The sequence below is a fragment of the Pleurodeles waltl genome, chromosome 8 (genome assembly GCF_031143425.1).
Source record: "Pleurodeles waltl isolate 20211129_DDA chromosome 8, aPleWal1.hap1.20221129, whole genome shotgun sequence".
Taxonomy (NCBI): domain Eukaryota; kingdom Metazoa; phylum Chordata; class Amphibia; order Caudata; family Salamandridae; genus Pleurodeles; species Pleurodeles waltl.
The window spans coordinates 88,203,299-88,219,520 of NC_090447.1; the positions used below are offsets into that span (position 1 = coordinate 88,203,299).

Here is a 16,222-nt window from a genome sequence, read left to right on the forward strand (position 1 = left end):
TCTGTTGCTAGTAACAAAGCCTGTACTGGGTGGAGGTGCTTCTCACCTCCCCCTGCAGGAAATGTAACACCTGGCGGTGAGCCTCAAAGGCTCACCCCCTTTGTTACAGCACCCCAGGGCACTCCAGCTAGTGGAGTTGCCCTCCCCCTCCGGCCACGGCCCAACTTTTGGCGGCAAGGCCGGGGGAGATGATGAGAAAAACAAGGAGGAGTCACTGGCCAGTCAGGACAGCCCCTAAGGTGTCCTGAGCTGAGGTGACTCTGACTTTTAGAAATCCTCCATCTTGCAGATGGAGGATTACCCCAATAGGATTAGGGATGTGCCCCCCTCCCCTCAGGGAGGAGGCGCAAAGAGGGTATAGCCACACTCAGGGCTAGTAGCCATTGGCTACTAACCCCCCCAGACCTAAACACACCCCTAAATCGAGTATTTAGGGGCTCCCAGAACCTAGCAAGATAGATTCCTGCAACCTAAGACGAAGAAGGACTGCTGACCTCAAAGCCCCGCAGAGAAGACGGAGACACCAACTGCTCTGGCCCCAGCTCTACCGGCCTGTCTCCCCACTTCAAGAAAAACTGCAACAGCGACGCGTTCCACAGGGTCCAGCGACCTCTGAAGTCTCAGAGGACTACCCTGCATCTAAAAGGACCAAGAACTCCAGAGGACAGCAGCTCTGCTCCAAAGAAGAAACAACTTTGTAACAAAGAAACAAACTTTAAAGGACTGCACGTTTCCAGCCAGAAGCGTGAGACTTTCCACTCTGCACCCGACGCCCCCGGCTCGACCTGCAGAGAACCAACACTACAGGGAGGACTCCCCGGCGACTGCGACCCTGTGAGTAGCCAGAGTTGACCCCCCCTTAAGCCCCCCAGCGACGCCTGCAGAGGGAATCCAGAGGCTCCCTCTGACCACGACTGCCTGCTTCTAAGAACCCGACGCCTGCTAAAGACACTGCACCTGCAGCCCCCAGGAACTGAAGGATCTGACCTCCAGTGCAGAAGCGACCCCCAGGTGGCCCTCTCCCTTGCCCAGGTGGTGGCTACCCCGAGGAGCCCCCCCCCCCTTGCCTGCCTGCTTCGCTGAAGAGACCCCTGGGTCTCCCATTGAACTCCATTGCAAACCCGACGCCTGTTTGCACTCGGTACCTGCCCGCCCGTGCCGCTGAGGGTGTACTTTATGTGCTGACTTGTGTCCCCCCGGTGCCCTACAAAACCTCCCTGGTCTGCCCTCCGAAGACGCGGGTACTTACCTGCTGGCAGACTGGAACCGGGGCACCCCCTTCTCCATTGAAGCCTATGTGTTTTGGGCACCACTTTGACCTCTGCACCTGACCGGCCCTGAGCTGCTGGTATGGTAACTTTGGGGTTGCCCTGAACCCCCAACGGTGGGCTACCTTGGACCCAACTTTGAACCCTCTAGGTGGTTTACTTACCTGCAATACTAACCAATACTTACCTCCCCCAGGAACTGTTGAAATTTGAACTGTCTAGTTTTAAAATACCTTATTGCCATTTTTGTGAAAACTGTACATGCTATTTTGCTGATTCAAAGTTCCTATGATACCTGAGTGAAGTACTTTTCATTTAAAGTATTGATTGTAAATCTTGAACCTGTGGTTCTTAAAAATAAACTAAGAAAATATATTTTTCTATATAAAAACCTATTGGCCTGGAATTGTCTTTGAGTGTGTGTTCCTCATTTATTGCCTGTGTGTGTACAACAAATGCTTAACACCACCCTCTGATAAGCCTACTGCTTGACCACACTACCACAAAATAGAGTATTAGAATTATCTATTTTTGCCACTATCCTACCTCTAAGGGGAACCCTTGGACTCTGTGCATGCTATTTCTTACATTGAAATAGTACATACAGAGCCAACTTCCTACACCACTCCATTTCGAAACATTGGAATCAACGCCTGAATGTCCTGAACCCGCTGGGGCGGAGGAAAGGCACGATTCAATGTTGTGTCCAGTACTGCCCCTATGAACAGGAGGCGATGCGAGGGCTCCAGGTGAGATCCTGGCACATTGATTGAAAAAGCCAGGTTGAACAACAACTGAGTTGTCGACTGCAGGTGACGCCGCACAAGCCCTGGAGTCTTGGCTTTCATCAACCAATCGTCCAGATAGGGAAACACCGCTATCCCTCTTCTTCTGAGCTCCGCCGCAACCACCGCCATCACCTTTGTGAAGACTCGAGGTGCTGAAGTAAGACCAAACGGAAGGACCGCAAACTGATAATGCTGCGACCCCACCACAAACCGGAGATACTTCCTGTGCGATTTGAGGATCGGAATATGGAAGTACGCATCCTGCAAATTGACAGACACCATCCAATCTCCTTCAGTCAACGCCAAAAGAACCTGTGATAGGGTCAGCATTTTGAACTTTTCCTGCTTGAGGAACCAATTCAAAATCCTCAGGTCCAGGATTGGTCTCAACCAAGCATCTTTTTTGGGGAACAGGAAGTATCTTGAATAACAGCCCTGACCCCTCTCCTGCTCCGGAACCAACTCCACTGCACCTTTTGACAATAGGGATAACACCTCCTGTTGCAGTAACAGAAGATGGTCTTCCGAACAGAAGGATATGCGGGGAGGGAAGGGAGGAGGGATCTCCCGAAAGGGAAGAGCATACCCTTTCTTCACAATGTCGGTGACACAGGAGTCTGATCTTATAAACTCCCACATGGGAAGAAATTGGGCAAGTCTCCCCCCTACCAGAGACACGTGAACAGGGAGTGGTGGAGGACTAAGGCTGCTTTCCCTGCTGCACCCCTCCTGAGCAAGAGGAAGAGGCAGAGTGCTGCTGGGTGGCTCCTCTCGTACGTACTCTACCCCTGCCCGTGAAGGATCTGTAAGGCAGGGATCCTGCAGATTGCTGTGGCGCCTGGAACCTGCCACAAAAGGAGGAGCCACGTCCAAAACCTCTAAACTTCCTATAGGATCTTAAAGGTAGAGGAAGTGGCTGCCTGAAGTCCCAACAACCTCGCTGTGGCTCTGCTCTCTTTAAAACGCTCAAGGGCAGAACCTGCTTTTGTTCCAAAGAGCTTTTCCCCGTCAAAAGGCAGGTCCAGGAGAGTAGCTTGCACATCCGAGGAGAAACCTGATGAACGCAGCCAAGCCTGACGCCTCGACACTATGGATGTACCCATAGCTCTTGCCACGGAGACTGAGGTGTCCAACCCAGACTGAATCACCTGGGTCGCCGCCGCCTGAGCATCCGTTAACAGATGCAACACCTCTTGTTGCAAATTCAGGATGACCCTTTGCCTCCCCATAAGGGCATGTATGTAACGCCCCAAAATGCAAGTTGCATTGGTCGACTTCAAGGCCATGCTGCACGAAGAAAAGGCCTTCTTTGCTGCCTGGTCCATTTTCTTAGACTCCCTGTCCGCAGGGGACCCGGGGAACGAACCAGGAGAAACCGGGAGGAGCACGATGCCTGAACCACCAAACTCTCCGGAGTTGGATGTTTAGAGAGGAAGTCCGGGTCACCTGGAGCCGCATGATAGCGTCTCGCTACCGCTTTGTTGACAGCTGTAGAAGTCACTGGCTTCCTCCAAATATCTTTGATGGGGTCCAAGAGAGCCTCACTAAAGGGCAAGAGAGGCTCCGCCACTACCGAAGGAGCACTTCAGTCAGAAGGTTTCTTTTCATCTCTTCAGCTGGAAGAGGAAAATCCAAAAAGTCTGCAGCCATCCTTATTACCGCATGAAAAGATGCAGCCTCTTCAGTATACTCCCCTGGGGAAGCCAAATCCCATTCAGGGGAAGTGTCAATGCCACTTGCTGTGTCCAAGCCTTGGAAATCACCTGAAGGCTCCAAGATCTCGCCTTCCTCCACTAGCTGTCTGCTGTATTCCTCTTCCCCCCAGGAGGTGTAATGCTAACCTCCTGGATCGAAGCCTGGATTCGAGACCCGGCGTCGTTAAGGCATCGGCCGACGCCGAAGATCTTTGCCGGCGCCGTTCTTCGGATCCATCCGACGCCGGAGCCTCCGGCGCCACAGGCAACTTAACTGTAGACTGGAGCCATGGAGAATCCACCGCCGCCAGGTAGCAGACATTGTTGGTGTCACAGGCCTCCTGGGCGACGCCAAGGGCATCGGCGCCGAAGCGGCTCCAGAAGGCAGAAATGGCATAAAGGGTGTCGGCTTGTAAGGAGACGGAGCACCCAAGTTAAAAGCCAAAGGGCCTGACAGACCCGCATGCCCTCCACCAGGCACCATGGTGGAAAAGATATTGAACACTGCATTTAAAAATGCAGCAGGATCTGTACCCGGCGCCGGGAAAGCCAGATAAGCTTGCGGAGCCGGCGCCGGCATAGAGGCCGATGATGGACCAGGCATCTCCTGCTCCGGAGAAGCCGCCGGTTCCTAATGAGGCTCGACTACAAACACTGACAAGGGTGAAGTCGGAGAACCTCATGGTCGGAACTAAGGCACCATAAACAATTTTCATGGGGATCAGTGAACGACATCCGACCCCCACACTGGTTACAAGGCTTAAAGCCAGATTTTCTTGGCTGCTACATAGTAACACAGAGGTGCAACTGTAGCTCCCTGTTAGCCTCGAAGAAAAACCATTACTCGAAGGCACGGAAAAAAGGGAACTGACGTCTGCATGTTGACAAGGGCTTCTTATTGCCTGGATGACGTCATACTGCGTCGCGTGGAGTCAGGCAATTGTGACGTCATCATCGACGTGCAGAGCTAGAAGAAAATTTCCGTCGAAGCTGGCGCGATGGGAAGAATTCTTTAGGTGAGGAATCCACAGGTAGGTGTATCCATCAGAAACAGGACAGAATAGTGCACGAAAGAGAGTGAGGAGTGGGGATAGATTAGCAGCTGGCCTCAGTCATACCTTACCATGTCCCACAGATCTTTTCATCACTTCCATGACATCCAGTTAATGAAAGATTGAGAAAGCCATTTGCATGTAGGGCACCATTACAACAAATGGTCGCTTAACTATCAACACACTGAAATGGATGCAGTTCTTTGGCAGAATCATCCGGCAGTGCAACAGCAAACCTCCATATGCCACGAATGACTGTTACAATCAATCAATCAATAATTGACAAATTTAGAGTGATAAATAAGGGAATGATGTTTGGAACAACCAATGGCTACAAGGGGAGGGGTAACCATAGATTACATAGGCTCTTTCGAGACGCACATACCAAATGGTCTCCAGTAAAGCACAAAAAAGAAACTGTAAAAAAACAAGGCCTTCATCACTTTGCGGCAAACAATTTACAAATAGTTACAAACTTACAAATATAACAAAAGTGAACTGAGCATTTACCTTGTAGCCATTGTCTTCTTTACGGTTATGGGACGCTGTGATCATCACACCAGCAACAGCTCTGAGCTTCTGTACAGCATAGGGCTACAGTGAAGAAAACAGCCTTCTATTAAATTCATTAACAAGACACATATTTCAACAAAGTTCTTGATCTTTCCTACAGAATGTTTTAAGATCATGCTGAAAGGCACAACTGGAAAGCAGGATGAACAGACTTAGGACTTATGAGAACTACGATTAGTGCCCAGGTTATAAACACTAAAGAAAGGGAAAAATGAAAACTAGGCGTGCTTAAGCTAACTATATCAGGAGAACATTGACACAGCCAAAAGTTTTCGGCTCTAAAAGGACAACCTACTGGCTTAGCCTTTGCTTTTTTTATAGGTCGCATGCGCATCCACGTGCATTCATTGCCCGCAATTTTTCATAAACGTAAAGAAAGTAATCTTTAGCGCAAAAAAGAACAGAGCGTGCAGCCCAACAGCATCTTGCAGTTGCTTGGCTCGATGCACAAAATGTAATAATTCATTTAAAAAATGAAAGCGTAGTTGGGAGCGAGGAGAGCATTAGGAAGTGAAATAAAAACAGAACACGCGGGAAGCACAAAAGAGAGGAGACTAAAGTGTGGAGAAGCACAAAGGAAGCAAGCAGCCCGGATGCACTTTGCTGCCGCCGAGCTCTTTCCAATCAACACAACTAGGTACAGAATGCAAAGTAGGAAGGAGTATCGAGAAGCAGTGGACGGGAGTAGAAAAAGAGTGTGTAGGAGAGACCTGAAACGGCACACTATGGCTCAGATGGATGACCGAACCACCAGACTTTCTGGTGTAGGGTGTTGCAACAGCCAGGGTCGCCTGGCACCATCCTCTGGCACCTGGCTACCTGCCTGTTAACCAGCGGGCATTCATAAGGCTTAGATCAGGTGCTCATTCCGATACCTATCAGTGCTTCATTTATTGGCATTAAGGGCTCAGAGGAAGCCTACCCAAAAAGCAAAATATCTGTGGCATGTTAGGTTTAACTTCCATAGATGGTATTACATCTATTACTTCAGCTGTATGTCTTATGACCACAACAAAGGAAGCACTCTAGATTTTTGATGGCCTGGGGGATCCCAACTCAGTGTCCAATCCACAGGCCTTTTGCAAATCCATGTAAAGAGTGTAGGTCATCACAATGAGGGCAGAATCAGCTCCATCAAGTCCAATGACATCTCTGAAAGCTGGTTGACTCTGATAAACGTTGGAACCAAAAAGTTGTTTGAGTGCTGATGAAGTGTGGTTGCGATATAAGGGCACGGGCTGTCTGAATGTGATTGAACTGGTATCGGGTGCATCAGCAATGCAACCTCGGTCGAGGCAATTGGGTTTGGACTCTGATATGACTCTTGGAGCAGAGTCCTCCTTGGTGCAGCAACAACAAAAAGATTGGGAGGATTTTCCTGCTGGATTGGATGTCTGTTCCTAAGTCAGAACAGAATCCAAGAAGGGTTGAGGAGGCACAGATGGCACCAAGGACAGATCTGCTGGTGGTAAACTAATTGGAGCCCTCTGCGCGACTTTGGGGCCCAAAGGCACAACAACGGGAGCCAGAACAGAGCTAAAGACTTTCTATATGGCCTCTTTCAAGGCATCAATCAGTTGTGACACCACCAATGGCCCCGGAAACTGGGGCACATTAGAATCAATTGCTGAATTGCCTCCTCAGAGGGAGACCAGGAGCAAGACTCAGAGGCACCCTAAGTCCTCACAACTTCTCTGGCAGAGAATGGCAGGACTGAGATGCGTCCCACTCGCCCATCTTGTGTTTCCACTTTGACTTCAACTTTTCAGACGACTTAGACCGCGAAAAGGACCTTCCACAATAACAGCCTAGGGTGCTAGTACTGGTCCACAACTGCTACCTCAGGCGGGAGAAGGACTTCCATGACCGATTTTAATCTACAGCTTCAGTTCCCATTCCTGAATGGTCTCCAGATTCATAAGCACACACTCCTCGTGCAACTTGGAATCATGCCCTGAACTCAAACATCAGAGGCATATCTTGTAGGATTCTGCCAAGGACATTTGCTTGCAACAGTCCCTACAAGGACTAAACCCAGTAGTTTTATGAGGTGACATGGTTCCCATGCACAATGGAGAAAAGAGGAATTTTGGAACAAAAAATAAATTCTGATGAGAAAAAACTGAGAACGAGCTCCGGATCTGTATACAAAGGTACAGAACGGACAAACAAGGTACTTCCAGTCGGTAGCTCTTTGTCTGGTAGGGGCAATATCCAGTTGCAATTTATTCATCTTGGAATTACCTCCAGGCATCAGACTGGATCCAGAGAATATTCTTGAGCAGTACCCCTGCACTTGAGTCGGCTCTGCATCTGTCGTCAGTGTTGTCTGCGCTGGATATGATGTTGGGGTTTCTATTTAGGCAACTCTCCGGTGCACTGACGTCAGTTTTCACAACTTTCCAAGTCAGAAGCGCAGAGCCATGAATAACACGGACTACTGGTTCTTCAAAACTAAGGGGCTGAAAGGGGAGTCCCTGCCCCTAGAAATCATTTCTCAGAAAGAGAGAGGGGGCAAGAGATGGGTAGGTCGGTAAGGAATCTGCAACTGGAAATTGTGTCTATCTGATACAGTGCTACTGAAAGAAAGTAAATTGTTCATCTGATAGAGACTTCTAGTTGCTGATTCCTTACCTTAAACTAGATACCCAAGCGATACCATCCCCGGCGGAGAATCTGCGAACTAAGATCATATTAGAAAGCCCTGCAGAAGTGCCCATGCCTACGGACCCGACTGTCCAGGCAGTAGTGTTTAGTAAACGTGTGCAGAGATGCCCACGTTGCAGCATGATAGATGTCAAGGACTGGAACTACACGGGATAATGCAGTGGTTGCAACTTTAGCTCATGTAGAATGAGCACGCAAACCCTCAGGGGGTGGATTTTTGGCCAGAGAGTAGCTGATCTTGATGCAGAGTATGACTGTTCTGGATTCTGGAGATGGTCTGCTTCTGCACTGCCTGACCTTTCTTCACACACACAAAACCAACAAAGAGTTTATAATCCACCCAGAACTCTTGTATGATCTTGTATGATTTTTGGGTCCAGGCGGTGGACTCTCTCCTCTTCCTTAAAAGGATATAGGGGTGCATAAAAAGTAGGCAAGGTGAAGGATTGGTCTACATGAGAGGGTGTAACCACTTTTGGCAAAAGGGAGGCCCTTGTGCGAAGATTACTTTGTCAGGATAGATGTAAAGGTAGGGCAACCTAGATAATAATGCCTGCATCTCATTCACCCTGCAGGCAGTTTTAATGGACACAAGAAATGCTGTTTTCAAAGTGAGAAGCCTGAGAGGACAATTGTGAAGAGGCCTGAAAGGAGTGCACATCAGAAATGTACAAAAAAAATGCAAACCCCATTGGGCCATAAAGAGCGGGGATGGAGGAAACATATGTGTAAGACCTTTGAGGAACCTATGTACAATAGGGGACTTAAAGAAGGTTCATCAGGCAACCTAAAAAAAGCAAAAACACCAGACAAATAACTTTTGAATGAGAGCCCATAGCAAAGCCCTGCTGGGCAAAGGAAAGTAAAGCAACAGAACCTCAAAAAGAGGGACAGAAAGGGGGTCAAAAAACTTCTCTGAACATCATGCAACAAAACTTTTCCAACAAGAGGCGTATACTGTTCTGGTGGAGAGACGCCTGGCTGTCAAGATTACGTTACCTACTTCGGAGGCAGGTCAAAATCTGTCAACTGTTGCTGCTCAATCTCCACACAAGAAGGGGGAGAGTGGACAGGCTCGGGTGCAGAACCCTCCCCTACTGCTATGACGTAAGATCCTCCAGAAGGGACAGTCTGATCGGAGAATCAATGGACATGTTCAGCAGCTCGGGATACCAGAATCTCAGTGACCAGACTGGAATCACAATATTACTTAGGACAAGTCGTTCCTAAGCTTCCTGGGAACTCTGGGCGGAAGTGGTATGGGCAAAAAGTGGTACAGGATGCCGGAGTTTCACTCTGAGCAACTGCTGCCTTAGAAAGTCCAACACACAAAGCTGCGGACATTGCACATTCTCTATGGAGGGGAACAGATCTAACCAAGGCTCTCCCCACTGCTGAAGCAGACCTTGCGTCACCTCCAGATGGTGACGCCATTCGTGATGAGCTAAGTATTGGCGGCTGAGTTTGTCTGCTCTGGTGTTCAGAGATCCCGCCAGATGCTGAATCACCAGGGATATGTCCTGTTGTACCAGCCATGTCCAGAGGCATAGAGCCTTCTGATAAATGGTCCACGACCCCACTGCGCCCTGCTTGTTGCAGTACCACAGGGCAGTGGTGTTGTCTGTAAACATGTGCACCATCTTTCCCTTGATAGAGGGAAGAAATGCCTTTAATGCCAGCCGGATCGCACGGAGCTCCAAAAGGTCAATGTGGAGTCCAGACTCTGCCGGAGACCAGATGCCTCTGATCTCCACCTCTCCCGGATGCCCGCCTCATCCCAGGAGTGATGTATCTGTCATTACTGTCAGATCTGGGTAGGGTTGGGAGAATAGTCTGCCTCTGACCCAATCACGGTTCGTAAACCACAACTACATACTTTCCACAGTTCCCTCTGAGATCTGGACCATGTTGAAGAGATTCCCCCTATGCTGAGCCCACTGGAACTTCAGGTCCCACTGCATAGCCTGCATATGCCATCAGCAGGATGCAGGACGCCATGAGGCCCAGCATCCTCAAAGTCACTCTCACCAAAATCCAGGATAAAGGCTGAAACATTGGTACCATAGCCTGAATATCCTGGCAGCTTGGGGGAACAGGCCCGAAACTGCACTGTGCCCCGACAGCTCAGATGAAAGGGAGCATCTGGGAGGGACTCAGGTGTGACTTTGCGATATTTATAGTGAACCCCAACGAATGCAGGAGGTCCGCCATAGTCTGGAGGTATGAGGCAACAGCCTGGGGCAAGCCCACCTTCGACAGCCAGTGATCCAGAGAGGAGAATTCTGGAAATCCTGATCTGAGCAGATGAGCTACGACCACTGCCATCACCTTGGTGAACACCTGAGGGGTGCTGGAAACGCATGGTGAACTGAAAGTGCTCGTGGCCTACTGTGAACCACAAGTAATGTCTATGGGCAGGCAAAACAGGGATGTGAAAGTAGGCATCCGGTAAGTCCAACACTATCATCCAGTCTCCTGGGTCCAGGGCAGATAGAACCTGAGCCAGAGTGAGCATTTTGAACTTAGGGCGGAGGTCCTTGTCCTTTTTGGGTACCAGAAAGTAGTGGGAATAGCAACCAGGACCTACCTCTGGCACAGGAACTCGTTATATTGCTCACTTGGCCAAGAGAGCCATAACTTCCTCTCTGCGAAGGGCCAAGTGATCCTCCATAATCTGATCATAGGATGGTAGCATGGATGGAGGTGTAGTCTCGAAGGGGAGGGAGTAGCCCCTTTGGACTATCTGCAAAACCCACCTTTATGATGTGATGGATTGAGAGCAGAGCAGGTGATTGTGGAGCCTGTGTCCAACTGACCCCTGGTGGCAGAGAAATGGACTTGGAAGGTTTAGAGGCTGATGCATGGGGGGAGCAGCGAACTGGCCAGACAGCTGGCTCCCTGATCCCCGAGGTCAGTGAATCCCATGCCCTCGCCACACAGAGGCTGGATAGCATGCGCTGCACGGTGGATGGCCGGGAACAGACGTGGTTGGAAGCCCCTTCTGTAGCCATGAAAGGGGCGAAAGGTAACTGAGGGACACGAGGGGCCAGCTTAAAGCCCATGGACCTGGCCGTAGCATGAGAATCCTTGAAGCGCTTGTGTGACGAGCCAGCCTTCTCTTAAGAGACGGATGCTATCAAAGGGCATGTCCATCAAATTAGCTTGAACATCACCTGAAAAACCAGAGGTCCTCGCCTCAGGGCCACCGTCGACAAAACTGCCCTACCTAAAGAGTTGGACATGTCCAGTCCGCAACGGATCATGGCCTTTGCTAAATCTCTCCCATCAGCAACAACCTGAGAGAGTTCAGCCTGGGCTTCCTCTGGGAGCTGTGGCAGCAACAGTGCAACCGTATCCCACAGTGTGTGGCACTAATGGCTCAAAAGGCATACAGTGTTCACGGACCACAATGCAAGGCTGGGGAAAGAAAAAAATCTTTCCAAATGTATCCAGCCTTCTGGAGTCCCTATCCAGGGGTGCTAAAGGGAACACATCCTATGAAGTAGAGGCCTGGATAACCAAGCTCTCAAGGATGGTGTGCTACGTCAGAAAACTTGGGTCCCCTGGGGCAGGGCGATGGCGGCAGGCAACTGCCTTGTTTCCGAAAGATCCTGTGCTGGATTTGGACCAGGTACCCAGTAGGACATCCATCAGGGTCTCATTAAACAGGAGCAGGGGTTCTGAGGAGGAAGCTCCAGGTTGAAGCACCTCTGTCAGGAGGTTAGTCCTTACAGCCACTAAAGGCAAATCAACGTCCAGGACTTCAGCAGCTCTTCTCACCAACATAGAGTACCTTCTCCCATATCCATGGTATGAGGGGAGAGCATGCCAGTATCTGTAGTAGTATCCAATCCGATGGCTTCGCCCAAGTAAGTACGACGGTCCACAGTGTCTTGAACCTAATATTCTAAAGGGTCCAGCGACTCCGCCCATTCTTCACCGTGACCTAGCCCATAAGAAGGGGTCTCAGGATCCAACATAGTAGGGAAGGCTCCTTCGAGTGTCGGAATCGGCGTCATATGGAACCCATCCGGCTCAGTGTTGGATTCAGGAATAAGAAAGGCGATGCGCAGCCCGTAGGCGTGGGCGGCACTGGGAGCATCAGCACCAGCATCAGGGAAGGTCAGAGAGGTACGACCAATGTCGTCCCGATCCAGGCCTGGATCTATGGGGGCCTTTCTGCACCTAGGCCAAAGCCGCCGGTGCGTAACACGAAGGGTCCCCTTCTCACTTCAGTGGGGCTGAAAGTCGATCCAGTGGCAGCAGACTGCTAAAAAATGAGGTGCATGATGTCATAAAAGTCCTTACGTTGGGCAGGGGTCACTCCTGGAAACTCGGGAAGGTGCAGAGTCAGCCCAGGCGCAGGCTTCAAAGAGCAAAGCCTAGAACGTCGACGTTTAGTCATCTCATCAGCAGACAGACGTGAAGAAGTCAAAGAATGCTTTGACTTTTTAGATTTTTTCTTGTGCCTCGACTCACCCGATTGCCCTGAGGACTTCGAGTGGGACGACCATGATGGAGGACTCTGCAACCAATCCTGTGACCTTCCTCTCGACAGAGATCCTGACTGACATGGAGTCGAGCGTCGGGCTGCCATCAGCTTTAGGGACCGCTCCCTCAAAGCCTTGGGATGCATGGCCTGACACTTGGAACACGATTCTGGGTCGTGGTCGCGCCCTATGCACCAAAGACACCAGAGGTGCGGAACCATCACGGATATCACCTTTGACAGGGACTGCAGGGCTTAAACCAAGTCTTCCTCTACGACATCCTCAACGCACCAGGAGTTGAATACTTGAAAAAATCTAACAAAAAGTAAAAATAAAAAATAAAAAAAAAGCCGGTCAAAGAAGAAAAATAGTGACATCAGCGCACTGAGGTGGCGCCTATATATGAACCCCAACATCTTATCTGCAGCAGACAACGCCAACAACGGATGCAGAGCCAATCAATGCCACCTAATAGGCCACAGGGGTACTGCTTAAGACAATTCTCTGAATCCGGTCTGACACCTGGGGATGATTCTAAGGTAAGGAATCTGCAACTAGAAGCCTCTATCAGATGTCAAGGCACAAGAGTGGCATTTAAATGAGGCTCCAGCATCAATTATATGAACATGAGCGACACATCACCAGCTACCAACAAGCAGCAGCATGGTTATAAATCGTACAGATCCAGTAATGCATCTAGGGATATTTTAAAGGTATGGAATCTCCAGTCGGAAATATCCATAAGAAAAAGCCATACTGAACCTTGAAAAAAGGCAAGCAGTATTCAGAAATTCTGTGTGTTGATCCTAATAATCTAACAGCATCTCAGAATAACTTTGGTTGCTAAATGAGTGCAAGAAACGAGGGGGATCTAACCAGACCCCGGATCTGACAGCTATTATTGAATCAGATCCGGGCCGGCCCCAGAGAAATGTGTTGATTTTTTTTTTTCTTGGTGTAATTCCCAGACACCAGGTACAATTTAGGGTGCCCATGTTTTCTCTGCTTTTTTGAAGAGCAGCAACCGGCACAGGGTGACAGAGGTTTCCTATTTTCACTTCAAAGCTTAGTACAATGCATAAATACAAGTGATTCATTTAGAAGGACACTGGAATTCCCATTGTTTATTCAGGCTGGGATCTAGCTGAAGCCTAAAACCTTGATGTCAATTGTTAGACCTGTCAGTTCTTGGTGTGGTTTCCCCTGTCTTTTTGCTTCTGATTGGCTGTTTTTGATCCTCTCCTGAATTTCGTTTTTGCTGGCTTTAGGACTCTGGGCACTTTATCACTGCTAGCCAGTGCTAAAGTGCAAATGCTCTCTAATTAAATTGTATTGGTGATTGGTTTATCCACCTTTGGCATATCTGATTTACTAATAAGTCCCCAGTATAGTGCACCATGTGTGTCCAGGGCCTGTAAACAAAATGCTACTAGTGTGCCCGCAGCACTGATTACGCCACCCACGAGTAGCCTTGTAAACAGGTCTCACACCTGCCACTGCATTGTTTGTGTGGGCAGTTTTAAACTGCCATTTTGCCTGGCAAGTGCACCCACTTGCCAGGCTCAAACCTTCCCTTTTACTGCAAGAATGTCACCCCTAAAGTAGGCCCAAGGCAGCCCCATGGCCAGGGTACAGTGTATTTAAAAAGGAGGACATGTACCAGTGAGGTTAACATGTCCTTACAGTGAAATACTGCTGAATTTAGTTTTCACTATTGCAAGGCCTAGCTCTCCCATAGAGTAACATGGGAATGGCCTTGAAATGTCTTAAGTGTTATTTCCCATGAGGGGGTATATAGCGGTATGTAGCTTGGGGTCACTAAAGTCACAATTTAAAAATACACCTTTCGGTGAGGTTGGTTTTGGAACTAAGTTTGAAAATGCACCTTTTAGAAAGTGAGCATTTTCTTGCTTAAACATTCTGTGCCTCTGTCAGTCTGCTGAATACAAGTATCGGTCAGGATAACAGTTGGGCTGTTTGCACATTCACTGCAGACAGTCACAAAAAAGGGAGCTGAAGTATGCCCTGCATTTCCTGATGGATCTTCCTGAGCTACAGTGGTAGCTATGCCTGTCCTCACACAAAGCAGTCTCCAACTCTCTGAAGTGTGTCCAAGGGCTTGGACTGAGTTTGCCTCCTGTTAAGAAGTCTGAGGGACATCAACAAACTCCTCTACCAGCACCTGGGCTCTCTTGCTGAGAGTACTGACTTGCCAAGTGGTGCCAAATCCAGTTCCTGGTCCCATGGGAGTAGATTCTGGTGCAACCAAGAAACAATTAAGCACATCAACTCCAGAGCGACTTCGGAACCAGTGCCGCTGTCCAACTCTGTGCTGCGGTCCCCGCGGAGTGCATCAACCGCGACTGACGCCACAGGCCCGATGCCGCCACAGCACCTCTAAAGTCCGGCCACAGCAGGAGTCCAGAGAGCCGTGTCACCGACGTCTGTGGCAACCAGCTCAGAGTCCACACAGCACCTGTGGTCCTGTGATCGCGACACCATGAAATTGATGGCTCGTGTCTTGAACAGATACATTCATCGACCCGGCCTTCTTGTAAGGGACTGCCGCCTCGCCGTCTACGTCGTATCACCCCCCCCCTGCAACTGTCATTGACCTAGCAGTAAGGAACCAACGCCTCACCTCCCCTGTGGAAGTAAGGAATCGATGCAGCACAGGCTCCAGCGACGCCTCACCTCCCCAACTCCCTGTAAAGTGTTTGCTTCCTCATTGTCTTCCAGGGTACTGTACCTGAGGGCTGTGTGATTCCATGACCGGAGTGGCGTTGGACTGTTACAAACGCCTCCGTCAAGACATCATTATAGCCCCAGTTGGAGCAATAGTATTTCTAAGCGCTATACCACAATTTAATCTTTGAAAAATCATATTTTTACTTGTGTATTTTGGATTTTTGTCGTTTTGGTCTTGGTTTACTTAGATAAATATTGGCTATTTTTTAGGTCGAGCGTGCAAGCGCTTTGACCTGTTATAAGTATTGTGGGCTTTTAACCACGCCGACTGCATGCCCATCACTTTCACTTGTTCCAGGGCTTGCCTTTCAAAAATCCTTAATCATGATTGGTAAATGCTTTATGTTTGTCCCACCTTGGGGCGGTTTTGTTACCACCTTGCAGACTGCGCCCCTGTTACATGGATAACTGCACTCAATTTAAGTAGCAAGACAAGTCTAGTTAGGAATTTACAACACTAATAGCTCTAACTCAAGCAAACATGAGACCCATTTCATTACAAATGCTTGTTTAAACTGGTGTGAAGTACTTTTGTGGAGTTTTCAATGTGTTACTGTCTGTGTACAAATACTTTGTATTGCCTCAGAGATAAGCCAGACTGCTCATACCAAGCTACCAGGAGGGTGCGCAGGGGTTATCTTAGCTGTGTGGTTCCCTTACACTGACTAGAGTGAGGGTCCCTATTTGGACAGGGTGCAAACCACTGCCAACTACAGACCCCATTTCTAACACCAATACTACAATGTCATGAGAGAAAACAAAGACATTCTGCATGCTATCACATTATTTAAATATTAACTGTGATTTGAAGGTAGGTTTTCAAAACTTCTAAATCCCACCGCCCCCAAATCTAAGTGAAATACATGCAATTTAAGAACGTTAGCCTTATCTGTATAAGTAATTACATTAATAACTTAAGTATATAATTTACTTTTCTTTATT

General features: G+C 49.0%; 1 protein-coding gene across 1 annotated transcript in view; it reads right to left on the reverse strand.

Moving 5' to 3' along the window:
* Positions 1-16,222, reverse strand: part of PGM2L1 (phosphoglucomutase 2 like 1) — a 522,422-nt gene that overhangs the window by 310,292 nt on the left and 195,908 nt on the right. The window contains exon 5 of the mRNA XM_069203801.1: positions 5,313-5,396. Coding sequence (XP_069059902.1) covers positions 5,313-5,396 — 84 coding nt within the window. The remainder of the gene's footprint in view (positions 1-5,312; positions 5,397-16,222) is intronic.